This window comes from Nycticebus coucang, chromosome 4 (assembly GCF_027406575.1).
Source record: "Nycticebus coucang isolate mNycCou1 chromosome 4, mNycCou1.pri, whole genome shotgun sequence".
Classification (NCBI taxonomy): domain Eukaryota; kingdom Metazoa; phylum Chordata; class Mammalia; order Primates; family Lorisidae; genus Nycticebus; species Nycticebus coucang.
Genome location: NC_069783.1, coordinates 99930682 through 99948179, shown reverse-complemented (window position 1 = coordinate 99948179; position 17498 = coordinate 99930682). Strand labels below are relative to the sequence as shown.

At 45.9% G+C, this 17498-nt stretch overlaps 1 protein-coding gene across 6 annotated transcripts in view; it reads left to right on the top strand.

The window, feature by feature from the left end:
- FHL2 (four and a half LIM domains 2) overlaps positions 1 to 17498 on the top strand; it is a 79008-nt gene that overhangs the window by 26412 nt on the left and 35098 nt on the right. Inside the window, exon 1 of one of the 6 annotated variants that reach the window (XM_053589027.1) lies at positions 10060 to 10397. The exons of 2 other annotated variants lie outside the window; for them this stretch is intronic. Coding sequence is in view for 1 of the 4 variants with exons in the window: in XM_053589024.1 (XP_053444999.1) it covers positions 10835 to 10966 (132 nt within the window). In the remaining 3 variants the exon portion in view is untranslated. Of the gene's footprint in view, positions 1 to 10059; positions 10398 to 10518; positions 10619 to 10817; positions 10967 to 14528; positions 14722 to 17498 lie in introns of those variants that run through there. 3 more of the 6 variants (XM_053589029.1, XM_053589024.1, XM_053589028.1) reach the window with 3 other exon arrangements.

Here is a 17498-nt window from a genome sequence, read left to right as displayed (position 1 = left end):
GACAGTGGTAATGTGAATACCTGTGACAACAGAGGCTTGCTGGTAATTCTTTTGTGTTGGTTCATATTACTGCTCCCCTCCTTTAAATTTCATGAGGTTCAATTAACAAGCCATAGGTTCAGGGCCCAAATGGTGGACAATCTGTAAATGATGAAATGGAACTCTAAAGTCTTACAAACCTTTTAGGAACTGGTCCCATGACATCCTGAAGTTGCCTATGTGGCAGGTCACCTCCTAAGAGAGCTAAGCCCATTTCTAAGGGCTGGCAGCCATCATTGCCACCTCCCTGGCCTGGCCCTGTTAGCTTCCATCTGAAAGGATTACTAGTTCACTGCTCCTCACCTTAAATCTTGCAGCATTCTTTTCCACCTGTGTGGACCCCTCTGGTTGCCAGCCCGATAGAAACACAAGCTGGCACAGGAAGATGTGCATACCACACACTTCCCCATGCCTGCCTGTGCCAAGAACCCTTCTTGTCTGAGAAAGACAAACCAAAATGTTGGTTTTGGCACCACCATCAACCAGCAGTACAATACGTAACACTTTCCCAAAGATGAGCAATCAAAACTTTAGACTTCTCAAAGCATCACCCTGCTAAATCTGCTAGCAGGCAGCTTAGCAACTTTCAGAGTGGCGTCTACTGAGAGACTTTCCTATCAGAGATGCTCTCAATTAAAACAGGCCATGGCCCCTGGCAGACTCACATTCAGCTGAACTCTCTCTTCTCCATCTGTTAGGAGATTGGCCATAGACCCTCAAGAAGCAGAGAAGAGAAAATGATTCATTCTGCAGCTATTTGCAATTATTTACATCATCAGGGCACATGCTGTGGGGAAGGGCGCACACAGGCGGCTACTAGAAGGTGAAATGTTTGCCACTAAAGTTACCCCAGGTTTCAGCTTCTCGAGTGTTCTTCCAGCTGGCAAGCTGCCTCTTTCTGATCCCACCTGGGAGGCAAACCCTTCCTGCTGCCCACCTCCTGTTCTGAATCTGATCCTGGTTTAGGTCCAGGTTAGCAAACTGCTCTCTGCCCCTCATGAGGGATGAGTTTGGTCGTCCCAAACTCTGGGTCTTGCCTGTGAATCCAACTTCAGACTCTGCTTCCAGTTGTGCGTGAGTGCAGTTAGTAATCTTGGGGTTCCCCACCCCAGCCTGGGAACTGGGCTGGGACTCCTGGAGCTCCCAATCCCCTCAACATCGCTTTATTCCAACGCACTTGGCACAGGCCCACGTGTGGGAGCCCAGGCGTGAGTCGGCTTGCCCTCCTGGCAGACACACTGGGGCAGGTTCCCAGGCACCCACTGAGGCTCTGCTACCAGCTTCATGGAAAGTGGAGCCATGTGTTTTTCTGTCTGATTCCCACAGGCAGCTCTGGTACTTCAGGGGACTCAGGGAAAACTGCGGCCCTGAGATGGCTCCAGGGTGGGTTTTACATCATCTCTCTGCCTCCTCTTTCTGGGACAAAGAGGCAAAATGGGCTTTGAATAATAATATCACATTATTTATTACGTATCAGAAATGAGATTCTCCATAAGAGAGAGAAAGATTAACTCTTATTGATCTTAAGCGCACAGATATATTTAAAATGGCAGCAAGTTCAACTCCATTGGTCAAAAATTTAAAATGTATCATGAACTTGGGGGCTGACCTAAGAAGCGGATGAATCTTCCCTGCCCTTTGTATCTGCTATCAAACTGCAATTGTGACACCAGGGCCTCACTTGGAATGGCCGATGCCAAGCCTGGGTGTCACTGAAGACTTTGGGGGGGGTAACTTCAGCTTCTTCCTCTGAAACCATTCCGGACTTCCAGGAATTGACAGGTGAATTATATGCAGCACCCTTGTTTGTGCAAATAAATTAAGCACTGGTCAAGTCCATACTCCTCAGAAACATCCTTTGACTTGGTTTCACCATAGTCATGTTCTTTTCCTCCCAGTTCCGTTTTTCTTGCAGAGGGTCTGCTTTTGCTCTCTGCAAAAGACTGTTCCTCCCAGCTGGTATCCGCAGCTCCTGCTCTGTGTGGCAAGGCCTGTGAGCTCCTGCTGCTTTCTTGTGCCCACAGAGAGGGTGTCCTGCCGCGTGGCTGCCCCAGCTCCACCTGGTCTCCTCTGCACCCATGCTCCAGGCCCACCACACCAGGTTGGATGCACAGTGGCTCTAAAATGCCTCTTCTCTGGGAGCTGGAGATGGAGGAAGAAACCGATATTCCAAGGCCCTAAGTCTAAAGCCCCTATGGTCTCACCTTTCTATACTAAAAATCCTGCCCTATCTTCAATTAAAAGTAAATAATATGAAAATAATGATGGTAATAGTGATAATGAACGATGGCTGCTCTAAACTCCACATTCTGGGATCAGGGTCATCAGGTTTGCACAGGTTTGCACCCTGATGAACTATCCACCTGATTAGCTTTGCTCAGGCTGGGAGCACCACCTCTGTGTGCCACTTGCAAACGAGAAAGAGAGACCTATCCAAAATAAATGAATTCTCACTGCAAAACAAAGGGATGAGTGAAAGCATGCTTCTTGGCAGGGAAAGCTGTGATTCTGCAAGTGTCAAAGCGAAGTTTCCAGTCTTGGTTGAGAAGTGTTCTAAGACAGTCTAAGGATGTTTAAGTCAAAACTAGAATTGTATGACTTGGAAATCCATCTGGGTGTGGATGGTGACAGTGCAGGAAGGTGCAGCTGTATTAGACTAACGTACTAATATAAAGGTACATTAGTCTGATGTATCCTTGTGAGTGTGTATAGCCACAGTGTGTGTGAATGAGGGAAATATCTAGTTTATCAGTCTGAGTGAGATTGCCTTAAAACAGGTAATGTTGAAGGGTGATGAGCTGCATGCTCCATCTTTGCCTACCACCTAGCAAAAGCACACTCCAAGGCTTACAAAGGACCAGAGACAAATTCTCATGCTAGTGGGGACAAGAGAAGTTTCATAAAATTTCTGTGAGAGATAGAACTTTTTGTTTTACTTTGTAAGGTCCCATTTGTACACAAGGAAGTTTATTTTTTTTTTCTTAAGCATTTGATAGAAAAATCAACAACCCCCAAGCAGAATTTAAAGACATGAATTAACTGGCTAGGTTCTGAAAAATAAGCATGGTGGCTTCAGTTTGCAGGATGTAGACTTTAAGGAAGGCCTTCCTTATGTGACTTTCTCAAGGTCTGTCCATTAGCTTTGCTTTACTTTTAATTGTTTGCCAGGTGGCTCTCAGGGCAAAGCCCAAATAATTCAACTGCCTAACTGGGAAATGGGCCTGACTGATCCAAGCAGGGCCATAGATAGCCTTTGTATGGCAGTCTTATGCTAATTTAGGCATTTTTAGGAAACCTGCATTAATTTCAGGTTTGATCAAATTGCAAAGTGCTTCATACACAGAAACAGATGTCTCAATCCTTTTCCATAAGGGGCTCATTCTCTTTCTTCTGTTGTTATAGACAAAGGAAATAGTGTGGAATGGTCCAAAAATGGGGTTGTCAATGGGTACTCCATAGCCTTCCTAGTGGAGATACTTTATTTGATCTAAACAGATGTCCACAGGGAAAAGAGAGTGAGGAAAGGAATTCCAGAAGTTATTAAACATGACAACAGACACCCTCTCTCACCACCCGCGGCAGGTGGAACATGCAGGAGTTAAGAACATGTGGGCAGAGCTCTCAGAGACCCTGTCCTTGTTGGGGATGCTATCTCCATGCCTCTGAACTGATAACCTCCCAGACATATTCTTAGGAGAAGAAAACCTCCCAAGCGTTTTCTTCATCTACTTTAACATGGCCTTGAAATTCAAAGGACCAAAAGCAAGACAGGCAAATAGACAAAGAAGATGGGAAATGTAACTGAGTCCAGAAAACAGTAACAAGGTTGAGCAACTAGTTATGTTAAGGCCGTGTGCAAAATGGAAAAACAATGTCAAATTGTTAAAAGGACGGGAAGGGTAGGGGAGGGTAGGAGAGGGGAGAGGAGGGGAGAAGAAGGCAGGGCCCTCAGGAGTCTAAGCACTACTAGATGAAAGTCTTAGATATCTGATAGTAATTTGCCGCTGGCACTTCCTCCAGCCCTCAAGGGAGGTGGATGACTAATCTGGTGCTGTTGTAGAGTAATTGCTCAGCATCTCTTATTTTGCAGAAGATTCCAAAAATATTTGTGTCGTTAGGATGGCCTAGAATTTTTTAAGATTTTTTTTCAAATAGTTCTGCCAGGAAATGCTGAAGGTCAGACATTTTAGAAGATCTTTTCCTGCTATTTCAATAGTCAGCTATGGTTGCAATAATGCAGAAAGAGGCTTGGCTGTTCCCGAAAGCTCTGTCAGGACACTTAGGCCCAGTTTTAAAGCATCTTCTGAAACAGGTAGAAGATGTTGCTAAAACTGCTTTCTAGAAGACCTTAAAGCTTGTTTTTTGGTCAGACACAAATCTACACTGTGAAGAGGGATTATCCATAGGAGACGTAATAGAAAATGTTCAGTTGTCAGCCACAAAAATGACTTGAACAATACATGGATAGTTGAACTTACTCTTTAAAGTAGGAAGAGAGGTGGGGTAGCCTTTGTTTCACAGGTGAGGTAAAGAAGACAAAAAGATAAAGGGGTGTCCCTGTGGCCAGGCACTCTGCTCCATGGGAGTTTCTGGGACTGGGGTTCAATCTTCTCCCTTCTCTAGACTGGCCTGTCCAGGATTTTCCTAGCTAGACCATGTGGATTTTCTGTTCATGACCCCTAATCAAATGGGAAATGGTATAACATGACTTTGGTGGCAGTGGAGAGAGAGTTTGGATTATACAGTCGCAGTGTTGACTCACAAAGTTAATTCACAGATTTCGGTGTGGTTTAAAATAAACATTCTGAAGAGCAAGTGAGGCATGAGGCTCTCCCATTTCAGAAATGGCCAGGAAGAATCTCCTGTTTCAGGTACTTTAGGGAAAACAAACACAATTCATTCAAAACCGGATTTTGCAAGGTTTGCACAGACTTTGGGCATTTATACTTCTTTTAAAAGGATTTTAGAGTAGTTGACAGAGGGAAAAAGAGATGAAACTACAAGAGAAGGCAAGCAGAGAAGTCTACAGAAAAAGAATGAAATCAGAGACAAAGAGATCTCAAAGGAGAAGCAAGAAACAGACCTTTTCAGAGTCCACCTTAAATACAGTTTTCCTTTGAAACAGTCCAGCAACATTGGCCCAAATAAACTGTGAGTGTGAGTGGTTTCGTTTCACTGGTCATTAAGCCACCAAACAGATCCTTTCTTGGTGAATTATCAGAGCCACAATGGAAACTTGTATCGAATGCTCCAAATAAGCTTTAACCAACCATGGGAAACTCAAGACTCATGGAGTTGTTTGTGGATTTGGCTCAAAGTCAGACATGTTTTGAGGCTTTAAATACTGACTGTTTGCATCCATTAAAATCAGTTTGTGAAAAGGAGAGAGGGAAGAAATGGGATATGGAAACTTTGTGTCTCAAGACAGAGCCAAGCATTTTTCCCCCCTAACCAGAGCATGGCAGGAGAGGGGAGGGAAGGAAAAGAGTTTGCCCTTTGGGAAGAACGGAGCTTTTCCAGAGAAAAGCTTCAACAGGCAAAGGAACAGAGTTTGGATCCTTCTTGCAAGATCGTAGGAAGTGTCAACCAGATCAGGTTCCTCCTGTTTGCTGGAGGTTCTGGGGAGCCCTTGGGTCTTCTGCCATGTGTTCACCCAGCGCCCTGCCTACCTGCAGAGTCACAGTGCACAGAGCTGCTCCAGCTTCTTCCAGGCAAACAGTGCTTCTAGAAAAATTGAAGCCAGCTTTCCAAGTCTCCACCGCAGGGTCTGGTAGTGTCATAGGCAGGCATGCAGAGACCTGCCTCCTGAACCCAGTACCAGGAGAGGAGTGTGGTTTGATCCCTCCTGACCCCTTCCCGCCAGCTCTTACAGTAGACAGTTACTCACCTTCCAACCATGTGAGGCAATTAAGGATTACCTCTGAATCAAGGGCAAATCATCCACCAGTTTCCTGCTCTGGGTTTGAGTGGGAGGAACTGCTTGTGAGAAATCCTCTTTCTCAAATGGGACAAAATGCTCTAAAAATCTTAATGGTGATGGTCAGTTAGGGCAAGGAATGTAGGAAGATCTTAACCACCACTACCCCTCAACACACACACACACACACACACACACACACACACACACACACACTTACTTTTCAAATGTTTCCTTTCTTCCTGGGAATGCTGAGGTCATCCTAGTCCCCCTGAGGAGGCTGCTGTCAGGAAGTTCCAGTTACCCTTCTGCTCCTCCACAGGGCCCCCAACCCCACTGGCCTCCAGAAGGGACAACCTCACCACTGGGCAGGGGCGGCCACCAGTACACTCTGCTCTTCCTCTCTGGGCTTCTGGAAAAATCGTATTTCAGCATCTGTATCACTCAGACTGCATACTGAAACTTTTTACCCTGCACAAACTTTCTACCTTGTGCTTCCCTAGCTGACAGAGCAGTACTTGCAACAAGATTTGAGCTCCTGGGTCTATGTTTAGTCTGTCTTCATTCCTCTCTCCCTCCCCTAGAAACTGACATCGCCCATGTTTCTGGTAAATTACGGAGTTCAGAGCCAGAATCCCTAAGGGGTATTTTTCCTCAGAGCACTATTTGTCCACACAATCACCTGGAGGGCTTGTTAAAACAGGAGCTGGCCTGAGAATGTGCACTCCCAGCGAGTTCCCAGAGGACCCTGAGGCTGCAACTCTGGGACCAGGCTTTGAGAACTACTCCTGGCTACAAAAGGCTTTTCCTCTTTTTCCCATTCCTAGCTGCTCCTCTCCCACCCCCCAGGAGAGGAAAGAGAGATGTGGGAAGTATTGTCGGCTGCAGGAATAGCAGGGAGTTGGGATAAGCAAAAGATGAACTTGAATAGCCTATCATAGTTACTGCTTGATCATTTTTGCAGCAAATGTTACTTCTCACTGTTTTTTCTTCCATGAACTTTGTTTTTATCAGTAGCACAGTTTTTCTTTGAAGAAGACAATCTTTTTTTTTTTTTTTTGTAGAGACAGAGTCTCACTTTATGGCCCTCGGTAGAGTGCCGTGGCCTCACACAGCTCACAGCAACCTCCAACTCCTGGGCTTAAGCGATTCTCTTGCCTCAGCCTCCCAAGTAGCTGGGACTACAGGCGCCCGCCACAACGCCCAGCTATTTTTTGGTTGCAGTTCAGCCGGGGCCAGGTTTGAACTCGCCACCCTCGGTATATGGGGCCAGTGCCCTACCGACTGAGCCACAGGTGCCACCCAGAAGACAATCTTTTTTATCTTTAGAACAGGATCTAAACCTTAATTCTTCTTTCCAATGGGAATTAAGTCCATTTCTTTCTTACGTGGGATTGATGCCTGCTTTGCTCCTGAATAAAAATGAGTATTTACTGAGGGCCTACTTTGCAGGAAGTACCATGCTACTAATGCTAAGTGGTTTTTATGCATCAATTCAAAAGATGTTTGCAACAATTTTTCAAAGTATATGTTATTAGCCCATTTTACAGATAAGCAAATGGAATGTTAGGGAGGTTTTATGGTTACTTGAGGTCACAGAGCTAGTCATAGGTAGGACAGAGATCCAAATCCAGGCCTGACTTCAGAAATTAAGGTATACTGCCAAAGAAAGTGTTCAGTTTTCTATAATGAAGGATTTGTCACAAGTAATTCTCTGATCCATTTATTCACTTAATAAGCATATACTGTGTGCCACGTACTGCAGCTGGGTCCTGGGAATACAACGGTGCAAAGATAGAACTTTTTAAAACACACCTTCCCAGATTATCTCATGAACATCTAATTTTTGATAGTTTGTCCTTTGATTGAATTGCTCACAAAAGCACATGTCATTAAACCCAGACATTGCATGTTCCCCTACCTGCAGTTCTTAAAACCCTCCTTTGACTTTCTATTGGTCTCAGTTTAATAAATGTATTGTCCATTTTTCTTAAAGAAGCATGTGTTACTTTTTTTAAAAAATGTTTCTTAGTTTTTTTAAAGGATAACACATTTACAGAGCTCAAAATCTAGAGGAAACAAAAGGGTATACAGTAAAAATTACCCTTTCCACCCTGATCTCCCCAGAGGCTACAACTTGCACACATGTATATCGTCTTCCTGTTTTCCTTTCCTTTATTCATGAACACAATTATTAGTTACTACCTACAGGATGTCCCCTACTTTTATTTATCTCAGTTAATACACCTTGGAAATCATGCCACATCAGTAAATGTAGTTATCTGATTCTTTTTAAGATCCATACGGTAAATAATTTTAAACTGTACCCTACTATATTTGAGTAGGCCCCTGTTGATGAACATATAACATGGTCTGATAATTTGCTGTTACAAGTAATTCTCCAACGACTGCTCTTGTATGTATATTATTTTACGCATGAGCAAGTGTAGCTACAAAATAATTTCCTGTAAGGGGAAATGCTGGGTTAAGAACAAATGGTATGTGCATTTGTGATTTAAATTTTTTTCCTTTATGGCATTTTTCAAGCATTGTAAAAGGAGAGAAACAAGTACTGAACCACCAGGTATGCATCACCAAGCTTCAATGGTTACCAATAATCCAGAGCTGATACCATTTCAGGTATCTATTGGCCCAATCCAAATTATTTGGAAACAACCCCAGGCTTGATGTTCTTTCACTAGTAAATACGGTATTTCAGCCCTGTTCCTGAAAAGTCGGTGCTAGGAAAAAAATATTTTAAAAGGTGTGTATATAATCTATCACACCTAAAATAGTTTACTAATATCATTAACATTCTGCCAGTGTCCCATTACCCAGATTGTCTCATGACATTTTCAGTTTGTTCTTTGAATAGAATCCAAATAAGGTGTTCACTTTGCAATTGGTTAAGGCTTTTAAAAATCTATTTGTTGCTCCTTCCATATCCTTTTCCTTTTTGCAGTGTTGTTGTAGAAACTGGGTTAAATTTGCTTTTAGAGTTTGAATTTTGCCACTTATATTCCCATAGGGTCATTTAAAATATTCCTCTATCCCTTATGTCAAAAAGGAAACACAAGTCAATTGAAGAATTTCTTAATAATAAGGAAAAGACAGCATACTTGTATGACTGAGGTAAAGCGGTTATTAAAACAAAAATAATTGAACTAAATAATATCAATAAAACTAAAATTAATCAATCGAACCTATAACTCAGAAAGCTAAAAAATAAAGAGACAAAAGAAGCAGAAAGAAGATAAGGGCACATGGCTGGACTTTGGGGTTTAGACCTGAAATCCTAAAACTCTGGGAGGCGGAGGTGGGAGGATCCCTTGAGCTCAAGAGTTCGAGACAAGCCTGAGCAAGGGCAGGTCTACTAAAAAACCTACTAAAAAAGACAAATTAGCTGGGAGTAGTGCCCAGTGCCTGCAGTTCTGGATACCTGGGGAGGTTGAGGCAGGAACCTAGGAGTGTGAGGTTTGATGACACTACTGCACTCAAGCCTGGGCGGCAAAGAAGTTGAAGATAAATTCAGAATTAATGAACATCAATGTTTCATTTGTTTAAACTTGTTTTTACAAACAGAAGCTTAAGACACCATTTGAAAGCTAGGAGATCATCTTGTACTTTGCAACTATATAGACAACAAAATCTAGATAGCTGTCAGAGGGGACAGCATTTCCTATGCTGGTAGGGTGGCTGTCATTGGTTTTTTTGGAGGGAAGCTTCCTGGTTCTGCTCCTATCTGTGGCGAGTCTCAGCCCACTGAGAGTCACACACGTGCGACTTGATGTGGGGTGAGGGGCAGTTCTGAACCTGTAGTGTACCTTTGCGATTTGCCATCTGCCAGGCTGCACGTCACATCTCAGCTGGCATAGTTACCTCTCACGTGGCCTTGAGCGAATCTCTCTGAGCAGAAATGTCCTCTTCATAAAACTGAGGTAATAATCCTTATCTTAAAGGAGGGAGATCCCAGGTGGAGCTATTGTTCAGTAAAGCGTAGCTAATAAGATGCCTTCCCTGGGTGGCACCAGATGGGAAAACGGACCAGGAGAAAGCAAATAGCTCTTCCTGCCTTCTCTGGAAAAGGTGTTACCCTGGGTCCCCCTGAATGACTACTCCACTCTCCAGGTCTACAATGCCTTTATTGTCCACTTGTTACCTTCCCGTGGGGTCTGTATGTGGACTGGCCACCTGCTCGCGACGTTGTGGGACTCAGCGTGTGCCCTCTGCGCCACAGTGTTGAGCAGTGCCGCGTGTCCCGGCCAGCGTCCGCCCCTCTCGGAGGGCACCAGCTTCGGGTGCGGGACTACAGACTAACCCTGGCCCTACAGTGCTGGGAGTAAGACCTTCCTTTGGAGCCCTCCTTAGTGGAACAGAGAACCATCACCGATTCTTTTTGGTTATCTTTGGGTTCATTTTGTGAAGGGAACGCGTCTGCAAGGTAAGGAGGAAAAAAGGCCACTGTGCAAACAAGCTCCAGGCGCGCGTTTCCTGAGAGGTGGCCCCGCGCGCGCCTTCCGCCGCCCCCTGCCCGCCCTCCCCAACGGGGCCCCGGTGTCCTGGAGCCGGGCAGAGAGTGCCTGCGTGGGCGCACGCCCGCCCCTCTCCCCGGACGGCCCCAGACCTTCGCCTGAAACTGGCCTGTGTGAGCTGAAGCTCCGGGTGAGCACGGTGCGCCCAGCAGCCGGAGGGAAGGAAGAAGGGCCTTAGCAAACAAAGGGTCGGGCGGGCGAGCGCCGCAGCCGGGGGCGGGGGCACGGCGACCGCGAGGCCGGGGGGCGCCCGCACCCGAGCCCCGCACCCCACGTGCCCCACGCCGGGTGGCAGCGCGCCGAGCGCCCGCAGCCCTCCGAGGCGTGCGTCTCCTTATATGGTCAAATGACACAGCGGGGGTTCTCGAGGGCGGGAGCCGCGCCGGGCTCCACACTCGGCCGGCTGCGGAGCTGCTTCCACCAGCCGCCCGCGGCCGCCCGCTCGCCCCGTCCGGGAGACCCCAGCTCGCTGCCCGCCGTGAGTACCTGCACCCAGCGCAACGCAGGGCAGGGACTGAGGGGTCTCCGGGTCTTCCCGTGAGGGATCGGGGGAGGAGGAGCCGAGGTAGCAGGGCAGAGCGCCCCTGAACAGCTGGAGAGACCCGGAGGGCGGGGAGACCGCTGCAGAGGGAAGCTGGACTAGGTGGAGAGAGACGTCGGGAAGAGGGCAGCCGGATCGTGGAGGGGCGAACCGGGATAACTTGGGCCATGGGGAGACCCCAGGGAGTGGGGAACTGAATCATGGGGGAGATACTGTAGAGAGAGGAAGATCCCTGGGGCGCTGGAGACCACAGGAACGCACCCACTCATGCTGGGAGGGAGGAAGAGGGAATCTCCTGCTCACCAGCCGGGGGTCACCGCCGCGGGGAGGGTCTGGCCCCCCACAGGCGAGCCCGGGGTGAAGGCTGGCGCACCGTCCAAACCCAGACGGCTTCTAGGAGATAACCCTGGTGGTGACCGCTGTGTCCCCTCTCCCGGCACCGGGCTCCTCAGCGGGTAGTCCTGGCCTGCTGGTCTGGAGAGGTGTCCAGGCTATTTCCCTTCGTTAAAAAAAAGTGGAACTTGCACTGTGGCTTCGCGCCTTAACTCGTGCAGAAAGTAAAAAGGCGAACCAACCAACAGGTTTTGTTTTTTTTTAAGGCTTATTTTAAATGCAGAAGATTCTAATTTTTCTTCAGTTGCACTCTTGTGAGATCTCAACAGATCTGAAACTAAGGGAAGAAAACGTTAAGTGTTTTTTCCGATTTTAAGTGAAGAACCAAGCATATTTACTTTCAGGTCCCTGGTGAGTTTTCCTTGGAACTAGCCTCACCCATTTTGATAAAATGTCTAGCTGCCTCCCGTGCAGCACTGCAAAGGGGGCTCACTTCTTGCACACATTTAGAAGGTAATGAATCACAATTCAGACTTAGAATCGGAACTGTCTTCAGAACACAGCTCCAAACAGGTCTGATGTTTTGGGTGCTACTCTGCTAATGAGTGTTGGAAAATAATATACTAGAGAGACAACGCTTTGTGGTATCCTGAACTATATGACTTAGACCAAAAAAAATTTTGTGGCAAGCGGTAGGAATTCCTATTCTAATAATTTAATGTCAGTACAACGAACCTGTAGAAGAATATTTCATTGTGCGATTATAGAAAAGTTTTTACATGTTTTTCAGATTTCACTTCCCTCCAATTTTAAGATCATCAATTTAATATATAGAAAGGGGCTTTCACAGTGTTTATTATCCTGCTGGGCTTTAAATGCATTTACATGGCAGCATATTGATAAGGGCTTACAGCAGATGGGACACTGGTCAGAGCACTTAGGGTCAGTCTTATTTTAGACATGCCATGGGCAAGGTGTGACTGGCTTGAAGATGCTCATGGAGTGTGTCTAGGCTGCTTATTAAATTCACACCTGGGTCCCTCAATCTGGGGCCCCTTCACCAACTCACCTCCCTCTTGGTGCCTCCGTTTCTTGAAGTGGGAAACGGGCCAGTTATTGCAGAGTGTTAGAAAGCTCACATACTATTAGCAGTGTCTACATATTTGATGGCTTCCTTTTTACAAGAAATTGAAGCATGGAGAGATCAAAGTAATTTCTGGTCAAGATTTTCCCGCTTGTAAATGGTGGTCCTGAGATCTGACCCCTCACAGCTTGAAAGCCTACTTTCTAACCATAAAACTACTGGGGCACACTGGCATATTTCAACAAGGCATTTATGCTGCGGATTTTGACTCAAGATTGCTTTTTAAATCACTTTCAGTACTGAAAGATATTTAAATTGCAGATAAAAGACTTAGTAGGATATTGAAAAAAGTGAAACTAGGTATGAGGAGGCCTGTGTTCTATACCTGGCCTACACCAAGAGCCAGTTACCTAGCCTCTGTGATGGGCTGGCTCATTTGTCAGCAAGAGGGCTGCTAAGCTTCTCTCTGACTCGGGTGCTGTGAAGTACAAAGTTCCCTGAATTTGGATGAACAAAAATGTTAGACGTTGGATACTGCTGTGTAGTTTTAAATGAACATTTTATCAAAGCTTCATTTATCGAGTATCCATTTTCAAGTGGCTTTATAGTGATAAGCCAATTCCTCTTTCTCCAGGACTGAAAGCCGAGTCTTCTGGGAGACGAGGCTGGCATTTTGACTTTTGGCTGGGTCAAGTGAATTTCTTCTGTGGTCCTGAATTGTGGATTTCAAGTTTAGAGTCTGTGATGGTTAATTCTATGTGTCAATTTGACTGGGCCAGGCAGTGCCTGGACATTTGGTCAAACATTACTGTGTGTGTGTGTCTGTGAGAGTGTTTCTGAGTAAAGCAGACTTCCCTCCCTAAGATGGCCCCCGTTCCATCAATTGAAGACCTCATAGAACACAGAGGCTGAGTAAGAGGGGCTCCTGCCTGACTGCACAGTGGGTCGTGGTTATGTGGACTAAGGCTGAAACATCAGCTGTTCTTGAGTATGTCAAGACTTTTAAACAGGCACTCAGGCCACACTGCCAGCTCTCCTGGGTCTCCAGGCTGCCAACTGTAGATCTTGAGACTTCGTCTTCCATAATTTTGTGAGCCAAGTCTTCATAATGAGTCTCTTTATGTGCATATATATCTCTTCTTGGTTCTGATCTCTGGAAAACCCCAATAACTTTGACTTAAAAATGCTCCCCACCCAAGCTCAATTCTCCTTTTGTATAAGGTTCAATTACTATTTTGCTCCTGGGAGTCTCCACGTGTGGAAATGCCTGGAGAGGTCTGGGGTAGCGTCTGGTCTCCCAGCACCAGTCCAGTTCTTGTAGGCAATCTCAGGCCTGGTCTGAACTTGGACATCATGTGCTGTCACACCCATCCCCAGGCTTTGTCATCATTCACTGTCCTGATTTAGTCTGTGGCCAATAAAAGAGGAAGCCGCTCTGTATTTACAGGTAAATAGAGTAAATGTCAGCGTGTCCTTGAGTCCTATCCACGTGGAGGTTGTCAGTCTGAAAGGAAATAGACCTGTCTGTGTTTGATGATACAGCCTTTGGACTCAGTAAGAAGGAGGTGGTCAGTGCAGGAAGGTAAAGGAGGTTTGCAAAGCCTGTCTGACAGAATCCTGACGCTGGAGAAATGCCTGACAAAGGAGCAAGACAGAAATGAGGAAGCTGGTTGTTCATGGAAGTTGCTGGATGCCAGAGGAAAAAGGGCTGAGTGCTTGGGGTTAAGGGGATGGTGTAGGATAATATTTAGAAATAAACATATCCTACATCAAGCACACAAAGTGAACTCAATGTGAGTTTAAAATGGCTATACAGCCAGGAGTGCAAGACAGCAAGCTGCACTTTGGACCTGGGAGGAGACCCGTGTGATGCGTGAGACCAGGTGGCTTTTGTTTTGTAGGTGCAGAAACAGAAAGCATCTCTAACTCAGCCTTCCTAGGAGGGCAGTGGTGGGGCTGTGGGTGTCCCTTGTCCCCACACGGTTGTGATTTGTGGCCTTTGGACCCCTGCCATTCCAGCTTGCCTGACTAGGGTTTTCTTGTATCCCCAGAAGTGACTTGTTTTGAGAGTACTGACAAGATAGGATCTTAAAGGCGATTTGGATTCTTTGGAGCGAGGACTGGAGCTCCTTCAGTGCTGGTGGGTTTTAGCTTAGCTTCCCGGGACTAAGATAGTACATGGAAGACAGCGGTTACTCCATACCTTCTTGGCAGCTGGACTAAAGCCCAAAGGACATCAAACAAGTCTGACTCTTCTTGAATTCATGGAGTTCAGGTCAGAAATTTGACATTTATTATGTCCCCATTTCTTTTTTTAATTCAGTATTCAAAGGATAATTGTTTGAATGTTACAATTATTCTCAAGCAATGTTTCACAGAAAATTATTAAAGACAAATCAAAACTTTTTTTTTTTTTTAGTTTTTGGAAGGTACCAGTTTATGTAGCAAATTATTATATACCCCTAACACCTGCCTGTGGATGTACTCAATAAAGGCCCATTAAATTAATCCACAGATATATCATACAGTGGTAAGTGTAGTCAATCTTACATTTTATAATCTAAAATAGTTCACAATTCAGCAATCTAAAATCTAAAAATAGGGCTGGGTATTGTGGCTTATGTCTGTAATCCTAGCACTCTGGGAGGCCCAGGTGGGAGGACTGCTTGAGTTTAGGACTTCAAGACCAGCCTGAGCAAAGCAAGACCCCTGTCTCTACTAAAAATGAAAAAATTAGCCAGGGACTATGGCTGACACCTACAGTCCCAGGTTGAGGCGAGAGGATGGATTGAGCCCAGGAGTTTGAGGTTGCTGTGAGCTAGGCTGATGGCCCGGCACTCTAGCCTAGGTGACAGTAAGACATTCTTAAAAAAAAAAAATAGATTTCAAGTGGATCCTAGATACATTATAGTGTTTTGGAAGTGGTGGAGCCTTACTGTGTTGGACAGGCTGGACCGCTGTGGCTGTGCACAGGTATGATAACAGCACACAGTGCAGCCTTGAACTCCTGGGCCCAAAGGATCCTGCTGCCTCAGCTCCTAAGTAGCTGGGACTACAGGTGCCAGCCACCACTTCTGGCTCCATTATTCTGTTTTTAAAAACTGTCACTTGCCTTGATGTTCCTCTTCCTTTCACCAGAATTTCTATTTAAAAGAAAAAACTTAGCTAGTCTAATGAGAAGAGCGTTGGGGTGAGCCCTGTCTATACATAGTGGCTTCCGTCCAGAGGAAGACACACAGGGTGGGCAGGGTGGGCAGAGTGTCTCTGGCCACATTCCTGGGTGTGATGGTCCTATGTCTCTGGACAGAGGCACAGCATTGTCAGTGTAGTACATCCAAGGCCTTCTGCTAGTACCCAGAGCCTGTGCTGGGAATCTGCACGTTCTTCCCAGAGTGGGAAATTCTCCTGGGCAGGACCAACCAGGCTTCATTCTGGATGGTGCAGCAGTGTTTCTTGGTAGGTTCCTATTGGCTTAGAGTGGAAGCAACAGTTTATCTGGAAAGAGGGGCCAGGACAGGGATGGAAACTTGCGGGATCTGTTACATGAGAAATTTTCATGGTGTCAGATGCCAAACCACATTACATTTTGGGTTTGCTATGCAGAGTGGATTGTTCACATAATATGTTCTTCATTTCTGTGCTTGGGTTTTACCCACATTTGTACTCCTGGATATTTGTGTTCATCCACGCGTCTATTCATTTGTTCATTCATTCCTGAAGCCCTGACCCTGTGTGTGTCATCTGCTGGTGAGGTCTCGGTGACACATAGCACCTACCTTCCCAGTGCTTAGGTGGGGATCATGAAAACACTGCATTTTTATAACATGTTTTTAAAACGAGTTTGCGTATGACAGACCAGTTTTCCTCATTGCCTCTGAAAAGCTTTGGTTAATTAGCAGTGGAATTTCCTATGCAGGTCCTTGGTGGCATTTAAAGATGGGCATGGCTTTATCCCAGGCCTGACTTACTAACGTTGCTGATGGTTGTGTTTCAGAAAGGGCTTGGGGACCACCACATACTTCTTTTTAGGAAATGATTGTATTAAAGGAGTCTCCTAAAGTAGAGCTGATCCCTACTGAGCATCTGGGGGACTGGAAGTGGAGGATAACATGGGTCCTTTGGCTTCAAATCAAAGTAGGTAGTCAAATAAAAGGGGCATTGGAAGGATTCTTAGGGGAGACTTCTGTGGCAAATCCAGCCTCATTTGCCTTGTCTGGAGGGATGGGCCAAGCTCCTGGAACTTGGAGGCCTGCACCAGCATGCCGCGGAAGGCAGGCTTCTAGGCCAGCCCCCTCCCTTGGTTCTCAAGAAATCTTTCTGGTTTAAAAAAAAAAAATTCGTGAGCACCCTAGATCAGTGTCCTCGCCTCTCTTCTGCCTCATTTTTCTCCTCCTCTTTTGTCCCTTCCCCCCTCATTTCCTAGACTCAAAATTTGTTTTATAAATTTTATAATTTTTAAATCTGAAATTAAAAAATAAGTCATATTTGTAAGCTGTTGGACTCTTATAATTATCATTTGTTGTAGCCATTGAGCCCTGTGCATCCTTGCACCCTGTTGCCCAGAACCTTTATTCTGTACATCTGACTCAAAGCTGGGCTGACAGAGGCTCAGAGATCTTAACCTTCTCCTGGCCATCTCCAGGCCTGCCAGCTGCACCTGGTACCTGCCTCACCCAGCTCAGTTCATCTGGGCTGGAGTCAGGCCTGCACCCTAAGCTCTAGCTTTTTCAAATACCCTGGTGATTCAGAACCGAAGGCGGAGTGACATCAGAGAATGATTTAACCCTGGTAAAGAATGAGCACTACAGGACACTGTAATTACATTTGATTCATTGAAATAACAAGTCAGCAGCAGTCACACCTTGTGTTCAGGTGTCTCCCTGCATACTGCTGCCTAATCCTCTCAGCATTCCTGTGTGCCAGCCAATGGGTGGGAATTCCTGGTAGCCCGTCAGGAGGGACGCAGAGTTCTGAGAGGGTGAGCAGATTATACACACTTAGCCCCACTAGTCCTTCTAGGACCCAGGTGTCCCGCTTTCATTTGAAAGAATG